General features: G+C 39.2%; 1 protein-coding gene across 2 annotated transcripts in view; it reads right to left on the bottom strand.

The window, feature by feature from the left end:
* Positions 1-21832, bottom strand: part of UHRF2 (ubiquitin like with PHD and ring finger domains 2) — a 58970-nt gene that overhangs the window by 14324 nt on the left and 22814 nt on the right. For both annotated transcript variants that reach the window (XM_083593165.1, XM_083593164.1), the window contains 6 exons: positions 14080-14298; positions 5360-5469; positions 3862-4048; positions 3340-3463; positions 2379-2486; positions 1678-1782 (listed from right to left, as the gene is read on the bottom strand). In XM_083593165.1, the coding sequence (XP_083449291.1) occupies positions 1678-1782; positions 2379-2486; positions 3340-3463; positions 3862-4048; positions 5360-5469; positions 14080-14298 (853 nt within the window). The remainder of the gene's footprint in view (positions 1-1677; positions 1783-2378; positions 2487-3339; positions 3464-3861; positions 4049-5359; positions 5470-14079; positions 14299-21832) is intronic.

The following is a 21832-nucleotide window of genomic DNA, read 5'->3' as shown; positions in this document are numbered from 1 at the left end:
GAGTGAGAGAATAGGATCCACTGTTTCCAGGATCTCTTCTCATTGTTAGAAGTTTGTGAGTGAGCTGTGTTTCTTTGCACCCTGGGTGAGAACCCAGAGGCTGGGAGGGAAACTGTATCCAAAGGAAAATAAACTGATATTGAGATAAATTAGTAACTATGCATTAATATAATAAATTTTATATGTATGTAACTGTGTATTTTGGTAATATTTTGTTTTAAGTTGTCTGTTGTTGCTTCGGGTTTTTTTGTACTCTGCTTAGAGAATTTTTTTAATAGATTAAGCAATATAGTAATTAAAAAATCAGATCAAAACAAAAAATACACAAATAATTAAAACACACAATTAATGGCGGAGTTTGGATATGAATTCTGTGAGTTGTTTATGGCTGCAGCTCATATGCTAGTTGGTAAACTGTGGAAGAAATGGAATGTGACCTTGTACCATCCAGATAAACACTGCAAAGAACTGAATAATGGAAGATAGTAATGAACTCTCCCAGCACACCAGGTCTGGAACAACAATGTACATGAAGGACTACACCCGTGAAATGGATTACTTAATGAAGGTGCTGTTTGTATGGTGGAAAAATGGCCAGCTGGAAGAATGGTTTAACGGCAAGTGAAGGATGTCGACTGGGCTTTAAAAAAGAAATAATGTGCCTATGCGAGGATGATGATCTTATGTTCAGAACCGGAGCGGGAAATTTTATTTTAAGAAACTGTATTAAATTAATTTGGTTTGATTTGTAATAATTTGGAAAATTAATAAAAAAATAATTGGGGGGGGATTTTCATTTCTGATGAGGCCCCCAAAATAGGTAGCTATTAGAGGTAAAACCCTCTATTTTGAAAACATGTTTATTTATTTTTTCAATTTACATCCCATTCTTTGTTACAAGACGCAATGGCAGACTGTATCAAACATATGACGTTCAATTATCAGTGAGTTTGCACTATACAGATCATTATGACTACTAAAGAAAACTGAATAAAAAAGCAGTTTTTCAGCTGCTACGAGAAGTTATACACTGTTTGCATCAGTCTAAGTAACCCACGTATTTATTTTCCATTTGGAACCACCAGAATGGCCTCTCCAGCAGATCATCTTGGGCAGAGGAATTTCCGTACATAAACAAGTCCCAAACTGTTAAGGGCTTTTATAGGTTAAAAATGATACACTTAATCTGACTTACTGGCAAATAGCCTTGAAATCAAGGCTGCCTATTTGATGCAAGTATAGACCTGCACAGAATCCTGTAGGGGAGAAGGTGGGGTGAATTTTAGATGGAGAGAAAGGGAAACAAAGGAATGAAGCAAGTCATTTGAGCACATAATTCCTAAATAACTGTTGCCAATGACTGCTTTGAGCCCTTCTTCCGTCCCCCAAGACTAGGTTAGGGGTGGGGGAGAGAGAAGGATTTGAGTGTTTCTCCTTTTATCCCCCCACCCAACCAATTAGGCTCCCAGGATGCTCACAAACTGGGTCTCTACTAACACATATATAAATGATAGACAAGTCGGTACATACACAACCAGAAATACACCTATTTTAAAATGTTTGTTGCAATATTACAAGTGCCGTTAAATATTGTCAAGTTTTCTCTAGATATGGTATTTAATAAAGAAATTAAATCAACTCTCAGTGCACATAAACAAATCTGGATATAAAACTTACTACTTCATCTTCAAATCCTCCAGCCAGCACAAGGGAATAAGCTCCATCATTGCTCCGTCCATGAATTCCACCAACATGAGGTCTATGAACACCTGCTTCACTCACCTTGGTGATAGAACAAGTGAAAGTAGTTTGAAACAAGTTCTTAAAGTGATGGAACAATGTAGTTTGCATTCAACTTTTTCTCTGAACTGCAGCTTTCCATAACAGATAAGCCGCTTTTGTAAATAGTTTCAAAATCCTCAGGTTGAAATTTGGAAACTGCCTCCAATACAGTGTGAACCACCACTGGCTTATAGCAGACTCTTTAGATAATGGCTGATGGCATCACAAACTGTTTTAAGTATTGAAAATGTAATTGGGATGAAGTTGTATAATTTGCTTACTAGTGCAGATGACAGAAGGAAAGAAGAAAGCTTAAGGTTACAAAAGTAAGAGCATGTAACCTACATCAGGAAAAGACAAAAGATAGACTGAGACTTACTGGTAGGTTTTTGGATGCTTTCTAGAAAGAGTCTTGACTCCCAATTATTTAACAATGGTAATGACAAGTCTTTCCCCACCTCTTACAGTGTTATTCTTAACATCTTTTTTCAGAAGTAGCCTGTTCCATGGCTCCAGTTGGCGGTCCTCAGGTATTTATTCAAAGAACAAAATAGACTGCACAAGCCTGATCTGCCCATCCCTGATTTATTTAATACCTGAACTCTGAACTTCCAGGTTGCTCCAACAGGAACTCCAGGTATGGGTCCATAGTGGTTAGAAGGAACAATAGTGCATTCCTTAGTACGACCAACACAAGCCATACCCTACAAACACAAGAGACAAGGAGGTGATGTATTCCAGTCTGTAAATGTATTGCAATTGAAACTGCTTTTACATACAGAACATTTTTTTAAGTGTTTTTATTATAAAATTACTTCAATATATTTTACAGGAAGCAATTTTAAAAATGCAACCAACCAACCAACCAACCAAATAAATAAATAAGTGATTTAGCAAAGTGATTGTGGAGCTTTCTGATGAGATGCCCATTTTAGCTGTGATCAACCCTAGCCTATCACTTGAATCAAAAAGGACAATGGTGTGCATACATTATTCTGGTGTGAACAAAACCTACATTATCACTTTGAAATAGGGGAAGGGGCATATTTGAAAGATCTCATGGTTACGATCTTAAAGAATAGTCAGATTCACAAGGGAATAGACAATCCTTCAGGTATCACATTTCCAAGTCATATAGGGTGATTTACAGGTCAACTGAATTATGTCCCAATACAGACTTAAAGAAAGAGGTGGCTTGAAAAACTGACATTTTCTGTTGTTTTCCCTGTTCCGTGGAATGCCTTACACTCTGCCATACGTGAAGCAGCATTCATTGGTTGCTTCAGATGTCTTTTGAAGACTTACATTTTTGCACACATTTTCCCAGAACCATAAGACTGGATCCTGTTTTGCATGTTAAAGTTCTCTGAATTTTTCTTTTATTGGCTTTTATGTGTTTTTATACTACTGATTTCTTGGTTTTAGGTTGTATTGTTGTTGTTTCTTAATGATATACTGCTTTTTAGACTGCATACTGTTTTAGAGATTTCTGAAATATTACGTGATTTATAAATTATTTTAAATAAATAAATGCAACTGTTTCTAAATACGCTTTACCTTGCCCCAATCTCGCTGGCTGTCTGTGTAGGCAGATGGCATCTTTGCCTTCTTTTTACTCTGCTTGAGCTTTTCCCCAGCTTTTACAACTTCATTAGAATCAATTTTACAGGAAGGACAGTACCTAAAAACAATGGAATGGTTTAAAATTAACACCACTGCCTGAAAAATAAACCAAAGGTATTTTTTTTGTATTATAACCAGCATATTAAAATGATGAGTGGACTAAAAAAATCCCACATCTTCATCATTGCCCCTTGCTGCTGCCTTTTTGAGTATTTGAAGTATGGATATAGGCTGCAATTATTCAAAAATCAGTACAGAAATAACCACAATTGTATATTCCCCAATATTTTGTCATTCCAAGGCCAAGTCACTCTCACAAGAGGTTCCTGAGCTCACCGCTATAAAGCACAGCACAAAGTTAGGGACAAACCTATACTCTTATAAAACTGAAATTCTATTCTTCATACAATCTCACATACTGAACATTTAAAAATGAAATAGTGCTGCATTATTTACCAGTCTTCATCTTCTGGTATCTTGCTTAAAGGTGGGTTCAGGCAGTATATATGGTAGGCCATATTGCACTCATCACAAAGAAGTTGCATGTGGGCATCTTGTTTCCCTCCACACAAATAGCAAGAGCAAAATCGGCATTCTTTATCAGGGTCCGCTCTGCAATGCTTGCATTCTGGACCACTCTTTCCTGCAATGAAAAATGGCATAAAACGAGCTGTCCTTTTAGTGAGGGGCCTTAAAGTATATTCCACAGAAAACTGATTAAAACAAGCAGCTATACTTATGATCAACTGAGTGGTGACTATGGATAGCATTTGGGGACTGAGTTATGAACACGTTAAACAAGAGCAACACTGCAGGAAGTGTTGAACTTCTTATGGTAGATGCATCCTCAGACAGGTAAAAATGGGCAAGCCATTAGCCCAAGAAGCCTCTAGGTCTGGACAGCTGGGGGGTCAGGTTTGATTGCCCTGCAGAAAACCAATCTGATAAGGGTCTGAGCTATGCCACAAGACATATAAGCATGATTGTCTACAAAGTGGAGAGTACAGATGAACTTGAGGCACCACATTGGTAAGAAGTAAGATTTCACCACATTAACAGTGTCCCAAAGTGTTGTGGAGGCAAAAAATAAATGCAACTTGGGTTGGCTCATTGTGATTGTCTACTCACCATATCCCCCATATGACATCTATGTATGGGAAGACAGAAATCCTCCACTGACAAAACTGTGCAATAATGACAGCCATACATTCTATGAATTCTCTGGAGACTGTGGCTAACTCAAAAGGGGCAACTCTGAAGCAGAATAGGAAATGGTGATGCTTGGGCTTGGTAGTTAGGTGAAAGTAAACTTAAGTTACTCCTGTGCATTCATTTCAATGGCTCTGTTCCAAATAGAACCAACACTGAATGCAAGCCTTGGTCTTTAATTGTTTTAAGGGACTCTAGAATATATATTTGATTACTTTTGCTTTTACTGGGTCATACTATAAATAAAGAACCTTGCACTTAATCAGATGAATCAAAGTTTCAGCTCAAGAACTACTTGCAAAATGGCAATTTTTATTTGCTACTTGTATCCCTTTTAACTATGGATGTAGATTCGGCATATAGAGGCTTCAGTAAAAGGGAACTGGCTAACAGTTGAGTCATTAGTAAAGGAAGTTGGCCGATTAGTCAGGGTTGAATTATACTCCTGAATTGAATAAAAGCTATTTCCTCTCAATTTGATTTCAAGGTTAGCTAGGTGTGGGCATTCATCCAATAACTGAGACAGGTGTTTTTGTCTAATAAACAACAACAACTAAGATAACCACAACATAAATCTATTTCCATGAACTGACACAGTCTGCATATCTACCCACATAACGATTCTGGAAACAAAGTGTTATTACTTCCACAATTTGAAAAAGCTCTTTGACAACTTTTATAAGTGACAATTTTGAAAATACTGTATTAAGAGCAGAAAATCGTATAAATAATAGAATATGCCTACTTTTGAACTCTCCATCTGCAAATGTCAGTGGATACGCTCCTGGCTTTTCAATCTTGTATATTTCCTCTATAAAAAGGAGTTTGCAATCATTTATGACATCTTCAGGACCGCTGAAAATTAAAGCATAAAAGTTTTGAGCTCAGTTTCTCCAATTCCAGTTATAGCATTGGCCAATTGAAAACAGTTAACTGCTACTTCAAACCACCCATGTCAGTTGAAATTTTATAAATATACTCTGAGTTTTATTATCATTTATCATGATCTTCTATTTAGCACTATTTTCATTTGAATCACCATTTATTAAATGCTATTTATTAGAGCTTTGGCTTTGAGACAACACCAGGAAAAAAAAGAAAATCTCTCACTGAAGACTGTTAGAAGAACTTGAGAAGACTACGTACGGAATGTAGGACTTCCGGAGGCGGCGCGACCGGTAATGGCTGCCTTCTCCGAGTAAGGAGAAGGGAGCTCCGCTGTAAACGGGTCGTCCGCTACGGCGAAGCGGAGACCCATCTAGGAAAACCACAGGTGGCAGAAGCCTGTGGTCTCGGGACCCGGCGGGCGCCAGAAGCAGCCCCCAAAACGTTGAAGGGACCCCGTAAGGGGCTCCGGATCGCGGAGGGGGTAGCGGCGCTGTGGGTCGTTGCGCAAACAGCGAAGTGAAGCCGCATTGCTGTTGCCGGTCAGCGCTGTCCTTTCTTCCTGCAACTTTTCTGAACTTTGGAAACTACAACCCGTGAGTAAATTTGGACATTGAAAACTTTCTGAAACTTTCGTCAACTTTCTGAAACTTTTTGAGAACTTTATGGAACTTTTAAAACTTTTTAAAAAAAAAGTTGAAATTTGGCTGAAAACGGAGTGAGAATAAGCAGGAAGCCCATCTCCCGCGATACTGAACTTTAAGCAAAGAGCAGGAGGAGTGGAGACAAAAAGTTATGCTTTAACTAAATGCTGGCACCCTGTTAAAGCAGTTTTCTGAGAGAAAGACTTTGAGCTATTGACTTTTGCTGGTCATATGTGGGATGCACTGATATTCTTCTTCTGTGGTACCAGTGGATTATAAAATAAATAAGAATCTCTGGTGCTGGAGCTGCCTGAATGAGCACCAGTTTGCAACTTTGGATATATTGAATTCAGGTTTTGAAACATTCTGAGCTGGAACTGGATACTTTGAAACTGTTGCAGTCAAGGCACTGTAAGAAACACTGTTTTGCTTTAAGTTTTACTCTGCTAAAAATAACACACTGTGGAGGCGATAGACATGGATTTAAATTTATAAGTTTAACTTGGATTTGATCTTTTCCCTGAAGACGTATTAAGCTCCCTCTAGAGGATTTTGGGCTTACAGCAGTGACTTTGTTTTACTTTCCCTTTCCCGGCCTCTGTTTGACTATTGCATCTGGGACTCTGCTTTCTCATGGGAACAACTTGGATTGACCTTGGATTACAGATAACTTTGGAATGAGTGGCGCAAGGAGAAGAGGAAGGACTAAACAAACAACTTTAACTTTATCTGCAGCCTCACAGCGTAGATCTTCTGTGCCGGCCTTGCCTTCCACTTTGCCTCCAGACATAGAGGCGGCCTCCCTAATACAGGCAGGGGAGGGTGAGACAGAGGAGCTGCACCTGGGAGATATGGCTTCAGGGACAAGTAGCTCTGTCTTGGAGAAAATTTTGGAGAAACTGGAGGCTCTGGACAAGAAGGCTGATTTGCATACAGCTAAAATTGAACAGAACACAGAAAGTTTGAATAAGCTGACTGGACAAGTTGCACAGAATGCCCAATCCATTGGAGAATTAAAGGAGGCTGTAGGTGAAAATCGTAAACTGGCTGAAGATACTAGTCAAAGATTGGAAGAACTTGAGAAAGAAGTAAGACCACTCAGCAAACAAGTTGGAGAACATCAGATTTACTTTTTGATGACAGAACTGCGAAACAGGGAGACCAACTTGAGGATACGGTCAATACCAGAGGTGGAAGAAGATAATCTTATTGAATTTCTAACTAAGGAATTTGCCAAGTTTTGGGAGTTAGAGGAAAAAGACTTTAAAATTGCATCTGCTTTCAGGCTTGGCAGAGTCAGAAGGACAGAGAAGCCCAGAGATTGTTTGATAACATTGAGATCAAAGGAGGAAAGGGACAAGATTTTGGGCCTGCACTACGAAAAGTCACTAGACATCTTGGGCAAGAGAATTGAAATCTACAAGGACATTCCTAAGCAGTTGCTGGACCTTAGATCTAATTACACGGAATTGGCAAGACTGTTGAGAAGCAACGCAATTATCTTCAGGTGGGAGTTTCCACAAGGATTATCCTTTACCTACAGAGGGAGAAAGATCAAAATCAAAACAGTGGAAGATAGAGACAAGTTTTTGGGAGCACACGGAGAAGACCTCCACAAAGGACTTGGATTGCCAGCGCCAGAACCTCCAGGGGAGCCCGCCCCCTCGGATCCTCAAGGACCGGAGAACAAGGTACCACCCCAGAAAGAATAACCAGATCTATCCAGGATGTCTCTGCAGCTTTTGAGTTGGAACATAAATGGCTGTAACAGTCCCGAAAAAAGGTCTAAAATTTTTCATATTTTAAAAAAGGAACAATTGGACATTATATGCTTACAAGAAACGCATGTGATTAGGCTCCATAGAAAGGTGTTAATAAATAAAAGGCTTGGTCAAGAATTTATATCATCGGATACAGTTAAAAAGAGAGGTGTAGTGATCTATGCAAAAGAGAGCCTTTCACCAAAATTTCTCTTTAAAGACGAAAGTGGAAGAATCCTCGCAATAGAAATACAGTATCAAGGAGAAAAAATTTTGATATTAGGAATTTATGCTCCAAATGAAGGAAAATCGGATTTTTATAAGAAGTTGCACGAGATCATGCTGGACTATCTGGATTACAACAACGTCATCATGATGGGGGACATGAATGGGGTCGTATCAACAAATATGGATAAGTCACAGAACCAGAACATTACTAAAGAGGGAAGACTACCTAAGACCTTTTTTGAAATGACTGACAATATGGACTGGGTTGACATCTGGAGAGTTAGAAACCCCTTGGGAAGAGAAGGAACATTCTTTTCTGAAGCTCAACTGACTTGGACACGAATCGACCAAATATGGATAACTAGAAGTCTGGCACCTAAGGTGAGGAAGGTGGAAATCTGCCCCAAAACATGCTCCGACCATAACGCCTTGAGAATGGATATGACATTGATCCCAATCGGCTCCTTTAGATGGAAGATGAATGATGGCCTGTTTAGAGATCAAAGAATTGTAAAGAAGGCCCAAAAAACCTTAAAGGACTATTTTGAGATTAATTTGAACACTACGGTGGAAAAAAGAACTATCTGGGATGCAAGTAAAGCTGTGATGAGAGGGTTCTTGATCCAACAGAATTCCTTAAAGAAAAGACTGCAAAATGAAAAGAAAGATAAAATTCTGGAAAGTATCAAAGAGTTGGAGAAGAAGTTAAGATCTAACCCGAAGTCCCAACCGATTCTGAGAGAAATTAAACTTTATCAGGCGCAATATTCCAAGCTGATAAATCAGGAAATAGAATGGAAGATTAAAACAATGAAACAAAAAACTTTTGAATCGGCAAATAAATGTGGGAAACTGCTAGCTTGGCAGTTGAAAAGGAGACAAAGATTAAATACAGTAACAAACTTAGAGGTTGAAGGAAGGAACATTCAGAACCCGGGAGAGATTAGAAAGTGCTTCCAGAGGTATTTTAAAAAGTTATATACTCAAGGGCCACAAGATGAAATAGAGATTACACAATTTTTGGAGAGAAATGGATTAGCAAAGCTGTCAGAAGAAAACAGAACAATTTTAAATGGCAAAATAACACAACAAGAGATTGAACAGGCCATCCTGAGTCTGAAACAGGGCAAATCACCAGGGCCAGATGGACTGACCTCTAACTACTATAAGACATTGAAGGATTATTTGATACAACCTTTGTTGGAGGTCAGTAATGAAATAATGGAGGGGAAGAAGGCGCCTGAATCGTGGAAAGAAGCATTTATCACATTGATTCCAAAGTCAGAAACTGAAAAGACACAACTTAAGAATTACCGTCCCATCTCCCTTTTAAATGTGGATTACAAAATATTTGCAGATGTTTTGGCACGAAGATTTAAGAAAGTTTTAAGTGAGATAATCCATAAAGACCAGGCAGGCTTTCTCCCGGGCAGACATATGTTTACTAACACAAGGAACATTATAGACATATTGGAACTTTTACAAACAAACATAAACACCAAAGCAGCTTTAATTTTTATAGACGCGGAGAAAGCCTTTGACAACATTTCTTGGAAATTTATGAAGGGGAACTTAAAAGAAATGGGAGTGGGACGGGGGTTTGAGAACGGGATTGAGGCAATATATTCAGAACAAAAGGCTAAACTGATAGTTAACAATGTGGTTACAGAAGAGTTTAAAATTGAAAAAGGTACACGACAAGGCTGCCCGATTTCCCCATTACTGTTTATTTCGGTTCTGGAAGTGCTCCTGAATATGATTAGGGGGGACCGGTTGGTGGAAGGGATTCAGGTCGGAGCGAAACAATATAAACTTAAAGCTTTTGCAGATGACCTAGTTCTGACATTACAGGAGCCGGAGTCTAGTTTGAAAAGAGTACTACAACTGATTCAAAACTTTGGTCGAGTGGCAGGATTTAAGTTAAATAAGCAAAAAACTAAAGTTCTGGGGAAAAACATGACAGATATTGAGTTGGAACAGCTTCAGAAAGAGACAGAACTAAATGTGGTTAAAAAAGTTAAATACCTAGGGGTAAACATAACAGCAAAAAATCTGAGTTTATTTAAAGATAATTATGAAAAATGTTGGTCAGAGATTAAGAGAGACTTGGATAGTTGGTCAAGATTAAAACTTTCATTGCTAGGCCGAATAGCTGCCATCAAGATGAATGTATTGCCAAAAATGTTATTTTTGTTTCAGACACTGCAGATTGTAGACAAGACAGAGTGCTTCCGGAAGTGGCAGAAAGATATCTCTAAATTTGTCTGGCAGGGCAAAAAGCCCAGAATCAAATTTAAAATATTAACAGATGCGAAAGAAAGAGGGGGCTTTGCCCTGCCAGACTTAAAGTTGTATTATGAAGCTGCAGCTTTCTGCTGGTTAAAAGATTGGTTACTTCTTGAAGATACGGATGTCTTGGATTTGGAAGGTTTTAATAATGCGTTTGGATGGCATGCATATTTATGGTATGATAAAGCTAAGATAAATAAGGCCTTCAAGAACCATATTGTCAGAAAATCAGTTTTTAATGTCTGGACAAAATATAAAGACTTACTGGAGAATAAAACTCCGAGGTGGCTGTCACCCCTGGAGGCTAAGGCTCGGAAAAGAGCCAATATGGAGGCCAATTGGCCAAAATATTGGGAGATAATAGAAAAGGATGGTGACAACTGGAAATTGCAGAGTTTAGAAAAGATGAGAGACAAAGTGCGAGACTGGTTACACTATGCTCAGATTAAAGAAGTGTTTAAAAACGACAAAAAGTTAGGATTCCAAGTGGAAAAGTCAAAGTTAGAAACTGAACTGTTAGAACCTAAGACTAAGGTACTTTCAAGAATGTATAACTTGCTGCTGAAATGGAACACACATGACGAAATGGTAAAATCAACAATGATAAAATGGGCGCAGGATATTGGGTATAATATTATGTTTGAAGATTGGGAAAGGTTGTGGACCTCTGGGCTGAACTTCACTGCATGTAATGCGTTGAAGGAAAATGTGATGAAAATGATGTATAGATGGTACATGACCCCTGTCAAACTGGCTAAAATATACCATTCGTCTGATAGCAAATGTTGGAAGTGTAAGGAAAATGAAGGAACATTTTTTCACCTCTGGTGGACCTGCCCTAGAGTGAAGGCCTTTTGGGAGAAAATATATAATGAATTAAAAAAGGTGTTTAAATACACCTTTACTAAGAAAGCAGAGGCCTTTCTCCTGGGTATTGTCGGCCAGAGTGTGTTAAAAGAGGACAGAACATTCTTTTTGTACGCAACAACAGCAGCAAGAATATTAATTGCCAAGAATTGGAAAACTCAGGAGCTACCCACTGTGGAAGAATGGCAGATGCAACTGATGGACTATATGCAACTAGCCGAGATGACCGGCAGAATTCGAGACCAGGGAGAAGAAAGGATGGAAGAAGACTGGAGGAAATTTAAGACTTATTTACAAAAATATTGTAATCTGGCTGAGTGCTGAATAGGATGCCAGTGCAGACAATTGTCTACCATTAAAATAGATTTAAAGTCGAATTATATGTCAAACCAAATTAAGATTATTAATTAAGATGAGTTAAATGATAATTTGCTTGAAAATAATTTAATAATGATGTAAGTGTATGCGGGAGGTGTGGGGGAGTCCCATGTAACAATTGAAAGATGTTAAATGGACAACGATAAGTGCTTATTTGATATATGTTTTATTTGAAAACTTTAATAAATATATTATAAAAAAAAAAAAAAAAAAAAAAAAAAAAAAAAGAGAAGACTACGTACGTCTTTATTACACTGAGGGTTATGTTCTGGGGATAACGCCGAAAGCTGAAATTGCATGTAGTCAAAACACATTGGGTTCAATGGCAGGTGAAACTGCCAAAGTCTTTTCCCCTGGATGCCCACCCCCTTTTTTATTTTTAATTGCCAAGCTGAATGCACACAAGTTAAATGTGCCTACGTTGTGGGCTTGTTATGTTCAAAAAGATGCTCAGCTTGTCTATTAATGCACGAATGGAAAGAGAGTGCTTAAAGACTACTGCTTTTCAGTGTCGTCAGTTTTTGTGCTTGTTCTCACTCCTCCATCTGGTAATAGGGCAGACTCCTTGATTTTCAGTTTACTGGCATTTGTTTAAGTTTCCCCTGCCACCATTGTGAGGATGGAAAATCTGCCAAAATGTTTCATACCACAGGCTTATTGAGCACTGCTGCAATAAGCAGAACGGGAGGGGAAGAAAAACCAAAGAAGCAATGATTTGCCTTGGCTCTGGAAACAGTCTTGTTACAGGGGAAAAGAACTGTTCAATCGTCAAGGAGAAAAGGAGGAGGGGCGTCTACGCTGGCAGCCATCCACACTGAACACAACACTGCCATGTTTCAAAATCCAGCAAATTCTTGTGCGATGGGGCAGTTTCTCTTTCTTGGCTGCAATTTTGTCTTGCTCATTTCAGAAGCCAAGCCTGCTTTACGCTTCGGGAAGGCAGACATACTAAACAAAAAGAAAATGGCTTACATTTGAGAGGGAAATGTACAAGAGTGAAAAAGTCCTTCTGCGCACTTTCTTTGTATCCTCGTAGAGCAAGGCTGGGCAATACAGTAAAAGCGCAACCCAGCAGACATTTTACTTGTGGTTAACTATGCTTGAAGCACAGAAAACAGACTTGAGACAGTCTAATACAACCACCCTTTATTTCTTACGTCTTTGCATTTCCTCCTCCTTTCACCATTTTTGAAAAAATAAAAATCTGAAATAAAGTTTATTCTACACACAGATGTGCTCAAAATTAAATTACTGAATCAAGGAACAGGTGGTAAGTACCATTAAACCTATCAAATAAAGATGACAACAAGTATTCTGAACAGCAGTCAGAAATAATAAAAAGACTGAATCTAAGACAGTCAAGAGAATTACGAGTTTTTAATCCTCTGGCAGGAGATCCATATTTAGACCAATTCTCACTACAAGAAACTAATTAATTTGGCAGTTGCCATAGTTACTGTGAAAGAGCCTTCTCAAGGTCAGCAAAAAAACATCAGAGGCCAGAAGGTTGAAGATTTAAGGGCAGAAAGTTGAAATACAGGGAATGTAAGATCAGTCCCTCTTGAAAGAATATTTCTGTCAGTATTATGACAGATATGAAATTAATTTCAGTTATATTTAACTTTGCAGTAAAGGGAAACACATTATTAAGTAAAATAGACTATCTTCACACCAAAATTATGTAGGTGGGTGCTGGTATTTGGCAAAATATGATTGAATAATAGGAACAGTCTAACATTCTAGTTATTTTATCCCTATTGTTCCTTATTTTTTCCTTATTTACTAAATATTCATTATCACAGTTCTTTGATTTAACACAGAATTAACTAGAAATGGACCAAAAGCACATAAGTGCTAATTCTAACTTCTGGGGGTACTCAAGTGTATGCAGTACTGGCACCTTTTCTTTCTAGAAAAAAAAGCAGTGGTTAAAAGTGTGACACTTACTGCAACAACTTCATGGTCAGTACAACACCTTTTTTCTAGAAAAAAAGCACTTTTCAGAACTAAAGTGTATTCTGCTGAGTTCTCTGAAATTAGTTGTTCATTGAGAGGCAGGTTACACAAAGTCCCAACCAACCCATTTTTATACACAGGGTAGAAGATGCAAGTTGAAGATATACACCAAGCAACATTATTAAGTAAATCTGAAAAAATAAAATCCTGTGACTGGAATGGCACCTTCCAGATCACTTTATTAGAAGTGTGTTATTTTGAAATACAGTTATGCAAATATAACTGCAACATGCAAATAAAATATTGTATTTCATCATCATAATTTCAAGTATGTGGCAAATTTTAATTTTCAAAAGATCCCTGCTGAAATATATGAAACATACAAATTTTCAGTATGTCTAAGATGAATCTCCATTTAAAAGGTTCCTCAAAGACAAAATTAACCAATAAAATCTTACCCCAGCAAAATTTTGGCATAAACTTCTTTGTTAGTCCTTGAAATCTCTCTCAGAGAGGTTATTTCTGCATCAAACCAGAATCCCCTCTCTTCTGGACTCTCTACATTGTAGTTAACCATCACCAAATCACCCACACATAATTCATTCCACTTCAAAATAGTTCTTGCTCGTGGTCGTAGATTACGGACGGACATTTCTACAATGCCACTCTCTGGATACCTTAAAGAAATAAACAAACCAAAAGTTAGGAGAGAATCAGCCACATCACAGATTAAAGGAAATACACCAGCTACAGTTGAAGTTGGATCTAATTGTGCCATTTCATTTGCTGAAAGGTTTTGGACCCAGCAGATACCTCTGCCAATGGAAGAAGAGGAGGTTCCCATTTCAAGCTTCTATGTCATCTTCAGTACTGTTCTGGAGGTATTCCCAACCCACCAGAGGAAATGGAAGGGCGGGTACATGCCTGGCATGGGTCCCAATTTGGCCTACCAGGCATTTATCCCAAACCATACCCATTCACCCCATACCTAACACCTCAGGAGAGGTGTGGATGGAGACATGGCTGCTAATACACAATTGGGAGCCTTCAAGTACATTCCCAGTTATGCACTGACAAGGCAAGAATGCTCTTGCCACCAATCAGCTAGGACTGGCTGCACTACCAAGGGGACTCCCCTTGGGAAATGCCTTGAGTTGCCTTGGGGAAATCCATGGCCAGCCAACCAATGCAGAAAGCAGAGCTTGAAGTGTTTATCAGCTGATAGGAACTCACTTCAAGCGCCCTAGAATTGACTGCACTACTGAATTCCCCATGGGGAACTCTGAAGCCAGTCAATCCTCGAAGGGACTTGCCAAGAGTCCTGCTTAGAGCTTTGAAGCACTAACAATCAACTGATTGGTGGCACTTCGAAGCACTGTGCAGGGCTCTTTGCAAGCCCTGTGCACTGACCATTTTCAGGACTTCAAAGCACCCCATCACCTGATGTCATTGTGATGCCCACTTGACAAATGTGGTGTGTGAAAGTTATAGAAGATAAAGATCTGGCCCACCAAGCAGACTCAGTTCCACACCCCTAGTATAAAAGATGTGTCTCCAAAAAAACTATGTATCTATCACATTTCAAGTGGTTAAAGTGGAAGTTATTTAAAACATAAACTAGCCTCATTTCCTTAGTATTGCAGTTAGACAGGAAGACAAGATCCAGCAATCGGGAGTGCAAAATTATATGGGGAGCACCAAGCTCTTATGACAATTTAAGAAACTGTAGCAGTAGTAATGTAAGACCAAAAGGCAGGATCAAACCCAAAAAATCACCTTCACCCACCAACCCAGCAGTGAGATTCAGCAAGGGCTTCTTGCAAAGCCTCAGTGCGGGGAGGGGAGACCTCACCCCTTACTCTCACTTGAGGGGAAGCCCTTGCAGAGCCTCACGACTCCTATCCTATTGCGGGGGTGGCAGTGCATTTTGCCTCAGGCGCCAAAATATCTAGGGCTGCCCCATGACACTGGCAATGAAGTTCACCATAAAAATCACAAACGTAAAATAGAAAGAAAAAAGAGTTCCTTAGTTCTGCAAAGAAGATTTTCACTGTTCTACTAGCATGGTGAAAGGTATGCAACACATCATTTACACAGTCATATCTTAAAAGTACAGTAAGCCCACAACTTACGTGCATTTAACTTATGCACATGGCCAAAAAATAATAAAATAATTAAAAAGGGGCATGCATTTTTTTTGGGGGGGGGGTGAAGACATGCAGTCCCGATTGCCATTGAACACAATGCGTTTCAACATGATTTTGGCTTTAGGCATGATCCCAAGTATGTAACTCCCCATGCTGCAGGTTTACTACACAAATTATTATTTGTAAAGAATCCACAAAAATGCTTGTTTTAAAAACTCAAAGAAGTGCTGATCAGCATCTACAGCCACACAATAAATGAAACTAATTTACAAAGGGGGAAAATTGTGTAAACTTGGTTTGGCATATACCGCAAATCTCAGGGAGGGGTAGTGGGAGGATAGTACAAATGTAAACATTTTCAATAGTCTGAAGCCTTATTTGAAGTTAAAGAACAAGCAATATGTTTGTGTGCACCTTCCTAACCACTCCACCTCCACACACTTAGGTTAATGAATAATAGCTTGGGTTTTGGTAAACCATTATTTTTGCCATTATAGTCAATTCCACAAACTATGTTTGAACCATAGAATCATGGAATTGTAGAGTTGGAAGGAACCCTGAGGATCATCGAGTCTAAACACCTGCAGTACAGGAATCATTTCTCCCTCCAAACCAGGACTGGAAAACAAACATAAAAACACAAGTCTGCAATCTTGTCTTGTAGGGCACGCACAAACCATAGTTTTTGGTATGCCTGTAAGATACCCAAGCCAGGAATTTATTCATGAAGCCAAAAGTGCAAGGAAAAGGAGGCACACAAGCACAGGACTCATTTTCAATCCATGGTTTGAAGAATGAAAAATGGTACATTTTAACCAAGCCAGTAAGTTATGAAACTTCCTGGAATTGAGACTGCAGTAATTGGAGAGAATAGTATATTCACTGGAGTCTTCAGAATGAGAAATGAAGATTCAAAAATGGGAAAGCTGGAGTGATTGTACTAGAGAAGACATGGCTGGTGTGAGAGCCAGGGATTCATGAGGGTGTGTACTAGGGCACAAGTAGCTAGGTTATGTTGGCACTAGAGTTGATGAGTGTGGTATGAAGTTGGAAGGTTAATGGAAGTTGGGTGAAAGATGTGATGGCTGGTATATATGAGAACTGAAGTGATCTGAAGAGTAAAGGACCACCAGGGAGAGAGGCAAGAATAGGAACCAGTTATCAGGTCTGTGAAGTGCCACCACTACTGTTTTATGCCTGTTTTGTAGACATGATCCTCTTGCTTTACTTTAACAGAGGACATCTGACTATGAGAGTGAATCTAAGCTTTCTCTGACTATCAGAAAAACGAGAAAACGGCCTCGGCCCAGTATACCTGAAGGAGCGTCTCCACCCCCATTGTTCTGCCCGAACGCTGAGGTCCAGCGCCGAGGGCCTTCTGGTGGTTCCTTCATTGCGAGAAGCAAAGCTACAGGGAACCAGGCAGAGGGCCTTCTCGGTAGTGGCGCCCGCCCTGTGGAACGCCCTCCCATCAGATGTCAAAGCAATAAACAACTACCTGACATTCGGAAGACATCCTAAGGCAGGGAGGTTTTTAATGTGTGACATTTTAGTGTATTTTTGTTCTCTGTGGAAGCCACCCAGAGTGGCTGGGGAAACCCAGCCAGATGGGCGGGGTACAAATAATAAATTATTATTATTATTATTATTATTATTATTATTATTATTATTATTAAAAGAAATTATGCAAAATTATGCATTTACCATTCAACTTAATTCAAGAACAAATACGGGGTTTTGTACAATTTGAAAATTTTAGTAAGGGGAAAGAGATACACAGAGATTTGCACAGCAAAAGATATAAGAGATCTAAGGAAACAGCGACTGTGGCCAGGAGCAAAAAAACATGGTACCCCCCCCAGATGTTGTTGGACTCCCAGCCCCACTCAGATGCAGTCAGAATGGCCAATGGTCAGGGACAACAGAAGCTGTGGTCCAGTAACATCTGACAGGGGTCACATTTGTGACCCCTCCTATAGCTATGGGGAAGGTCACGGAGTTGTGCAGATTACAGACCTCTAGACACCCTAGCTTCAGCCCTATTATCTCTGGTTTCTAAGAGGAATAATCTACTATATCACTCCTCTATTGTTCCAATTCTCTACAGCTCTGAAGATAGGAAATTCATTTCTTTGTCTGTTAGGAAGAGATTCAGAAAATAAAAAGCCACCTGCACACCTTCAACGCAAACAGTATTACACATTCAGTTTCAAATATTTCCAGAACATTTGCCTATAAACAATGGGTGATATCCAACTAAGTCACCCTCAGAGTGGACCCACTGAAGTCAAATCCCTTTATTTCAATAGGTTTACTAATCCACCACTAAATGGAGCATTTTAACTATAGCAGAGCAGTGCAGCATTCACAGCTATATGATTTAAACTGTAGCAGTATAATACAGCATTGCAGTACACGAAATAGAGCAAAATCAGACAAAGAAACAAAAGGAGATTCTCATTTCATTTTCACCAAAGATGAAGCAATTTTCTTAAAAACAGAGAGCCAAAAATGAAGCAAGCCCATTATTTTCTAATCAGTATATTGCCCTTATATAGTTTAATCGTTACAATCTTAGCATAATCTTAAACTAACAATGCGCTTTTCAGTTACATATATATTGTAGACCTATACATATACCAGCTTTGCAATGTTAACTTAAGTAATAGCTGCAATTCACATTCTATTGAAAATAATATGGTCTTTCTCATTTATTTTGATAGACTGTGAGTGCACCTGATGCATTTGAAATAATAACTCGTGTTTTTAATAACTTTAGTTTCTACAAGAATCAAGATTTTACTATATAAGTATCTCTAATAAAATATTAATATGGGGGGGGGATCCAACAAATGTAAGAGCAAGTCTTTAAAAAATAAAATGCTCAATAGATGATTGACTCTGTGAAAGCTTAACCCTACCAAACCTGCTTCTAATTTTAAATATTAATGCTAGCATAGCAGAACTCTCACGTGATCTTCCATCTCTATGGAAACCTTTCTTAGCAATTGGTTGCCCATGAAGAAAGACTCCCAGTTTTCCTTGACCACAGGCTGTATTTATACATTACTAGAATGTGGCTCAGATAAAAGTATTAACCCTATGTGAACATACAACAAATCTATCCTAAATTTAAGGTCTATTAGAAAATCATTTCATCTTTTCCTGACCCCCTTCTAATTTACACCTAAAACAAGTACATTTAATTGATTCATGGAATCCACAACTGACTCATATCTGTTCACAGTTCACTTTATTTCCCTTTCCTCAAGCTAGACTGATCATTTTGGACCACAATATTAAACAAGGACAGTCTTATCAAGCAAGCACAATCTGACAAGAGAAGTTTGTGCTTTGAAACAGGCTTGCATGTTCAAGCTTCCCATCTGGAAGTGCTCCTACATAGGCAATAGGGTTATTCAAAGGGAGGAGGGAGAGAAATAACACCTCTAACACACAGGTTGTTGTAAGTCCCATTGAAAAGATGGTGGGTGTTGTCAGTTTTAACAATGAAGCTCATGTGTCAGAGAAGGGGAAGTCCTAATTCACAGCACACACAAATACGGTTGATTAGCAATGTCAAAGCTGAAAGTGCAAACCATCTGCCTTGTGCACCATTTCATTCAGGAAGCCCACTGCTGTGCATGAGGATCTTTCCCCAGATGGCAATGCCTCCAAATGCAAACTCTTACCACAACACAACAATTTAAAGATGAATAATATTTCTGCATTTCTTAAAATTTGAATAGCATCTAACAGATAATAAAACTTTATATCTATATTCACATACACACAATATAGGTTACTATCACAACCACTGCCTATTAAAAGCAAATAACTAGAAAAAAACTATTCCATGAAAGAAAATATGGCCTACCATATATACTGCCTGAACCCCCATTTACGCAAGATACCAGAAGAAGTTCCTTTGATTTCTCTTACCACCTGACCTTCTAGGGGTGAGAGCTATATCTTTCAAGCAGGTCTAGTGGCTGAAGGAGGTTTGTGTGCTGTGTGCTGTGTGGTGTGTGTTGTTGTGTGTTGTGTGTTGTGTTGGTGTGGTGTGGTGTGGTGTGGTGATGTTCTGTATGAGCTATGTGCTATAAGAAAGGCAAAAGGACAGAGCTAGCAGAACATTACTGGCAGAGGAAGCCTTTCCCCCCTACCACCACAATGATGGACTCATTTCTGAGGGTGAGGGGCTGTAGCTCCCTTTGGGGTGACATTGCTTGCAGGAAGGCACAAGGGCACCTCCTTAACATTTGGTGAACAGGAGGCTGTGGGGTTTGCTTCATACGGGCTAGTGACTTAATGGGGATTGGCTGGGTTTCTGTTTTGTCTATGCCTATAAGAATGCTGTATCACGTTCCTGGGAAGAGAAAGAGGTCGTTTGGGAGAGTAGGGAGGACTCCAAGAATGCAGAATGTGACAGCTAGACTATTTACAAAGGACTTAATGGTCTAAACCAGGCACCCCCAACCTGCGGCCCTCCAATATGTTTTGGCCTGCAACTCTCATGATTCCTAGCTAACAGGACCAGTGGTCAGGGATGATGGGAATTGTAGTCCAAAACATTTGGAGGGCCGAAGGTTGGGGGTCCTGGTCTAAACAGCAAACTTCAGCTCCAGCCCACTTGCATAGACTGCCAGTCCCACCCCCCAGCAGAATTCTAAGTGCTGGTTTTGACCCATAAAACACTGCATGGTTTAGGATTCTGAAACCTCATAACTACCTTCCTTCATGTGAACCTACCCCGATGTTGAACAACATACAAGGCCCTTCTCTGTGTGTCCCCTCCAGATGTTGAAAGGGGAGAGCCTGCCTTTACTGTGGTAGCCCTGACTGTGAAAAGCCTCACTGATACTTACTTTGTCATCTTTCTAACATTAGGAAAATAGAGTTTTATTCTCTTGGGCACCGAATGATCGGGCCTTTGGTGGCTGTAGATGTTCATCGTGTGTTCAGGGAGTGAGTGTTTTCTGTGGTTTCAGTGATTTTTAAATTTTTCTTTCAGATGAACAATTTTCGCATTGTTTTATTGACTTTATTTTGTATATTATATTATCATTATTTAAAATCACATAAGTGATTTATGATATCTGCCTTACACCACTGAATCTGAAATTTCACTGTAGATTCTTTGAGTAATCACCACGTATATTTACAGAAATGCCTCTAAGTAAAACGGCAGCCTTCATGAATGTAAAAAAAGTGATTTGATATGAATGATACCTTTCCCCCTATGTTAACAAAGTGACTATGGAATGTAGTTCCTCATTGTTGCACAATTTCCTACTGGAAGCCAGTTGCTCACAGAAATCAAGACCATAATCCACCCACACTCACAGTAAGCTACAATGAGGGTGATAAATTAGGATATACCCTTGATTTGGTGGAAAAGCTGAAATCTAAAACTCAGTATTGAAAAGGAGCCGATCTGTTTGCAAACTGGAGCTGTGTTGCTGTTCAACAGAAATACAGAAATTTAGATCTATACACGAAATCCAAACTATCTGTGAGGCAGGGAAAAATATATGCAAAGATGGATCATCCGGAATTTCTTGGGACTTTCTTATAAAGAAGTTGACACCACAAAATTCAAGGTTCTCTCGAAGTCTTCTGTTCTTCTCTGGCATGTTAAAGTATAGAAAAGTAGAGCTTAGATGACTCTGAGATACTTGAACCTTAATTGCTCCACTTTCCTGTGTATCAACTTCTTCCTAAAGAGGGAGGATACGGGGAGAGTACAGACAATCTCTGTTGGGGGTTTACTGAAGGCTGAACAAGATGGTGAGGTGAAGAGAAACAGCAGCCAAAGGGTTCATTTATACAGTCATCCAATTGTCCTTGCACTAGCTGAAAACTCTAGTTGAGAGCACCAATAATTCTGATGCAGTGCATCAGTGCAGAATTTCCTGGATGCATATTCTCCAGTAGAAGATATAGAAGACGATAGTTTCCAGAGAGCAATGCCATGAATGGTATTAGATGAATAGGTAGACTGGGGTGAGATTTCAAGAAACCAAGCTGTAATTTTGGCCCCCTTGAGTCCTTCTAAGCTACC

Source organism: Podarcis filfolensis (assembly GCF_964270895.1).
Source record: "Podarcis filfolensis genome assembly, chromosome: 17".
Taxonomy (NCBI): Eukaryota; Metazoa; Chordata; class Lepidosauria; order Squamata; family Lacertidae; genus Podarcis; species Podarcis filfolensis.
The sequence above is the reverse complement of the archived record's forward strand: the minus strand, read 5'-3'. Positions and strand labels throughout refer to the sequence as shown.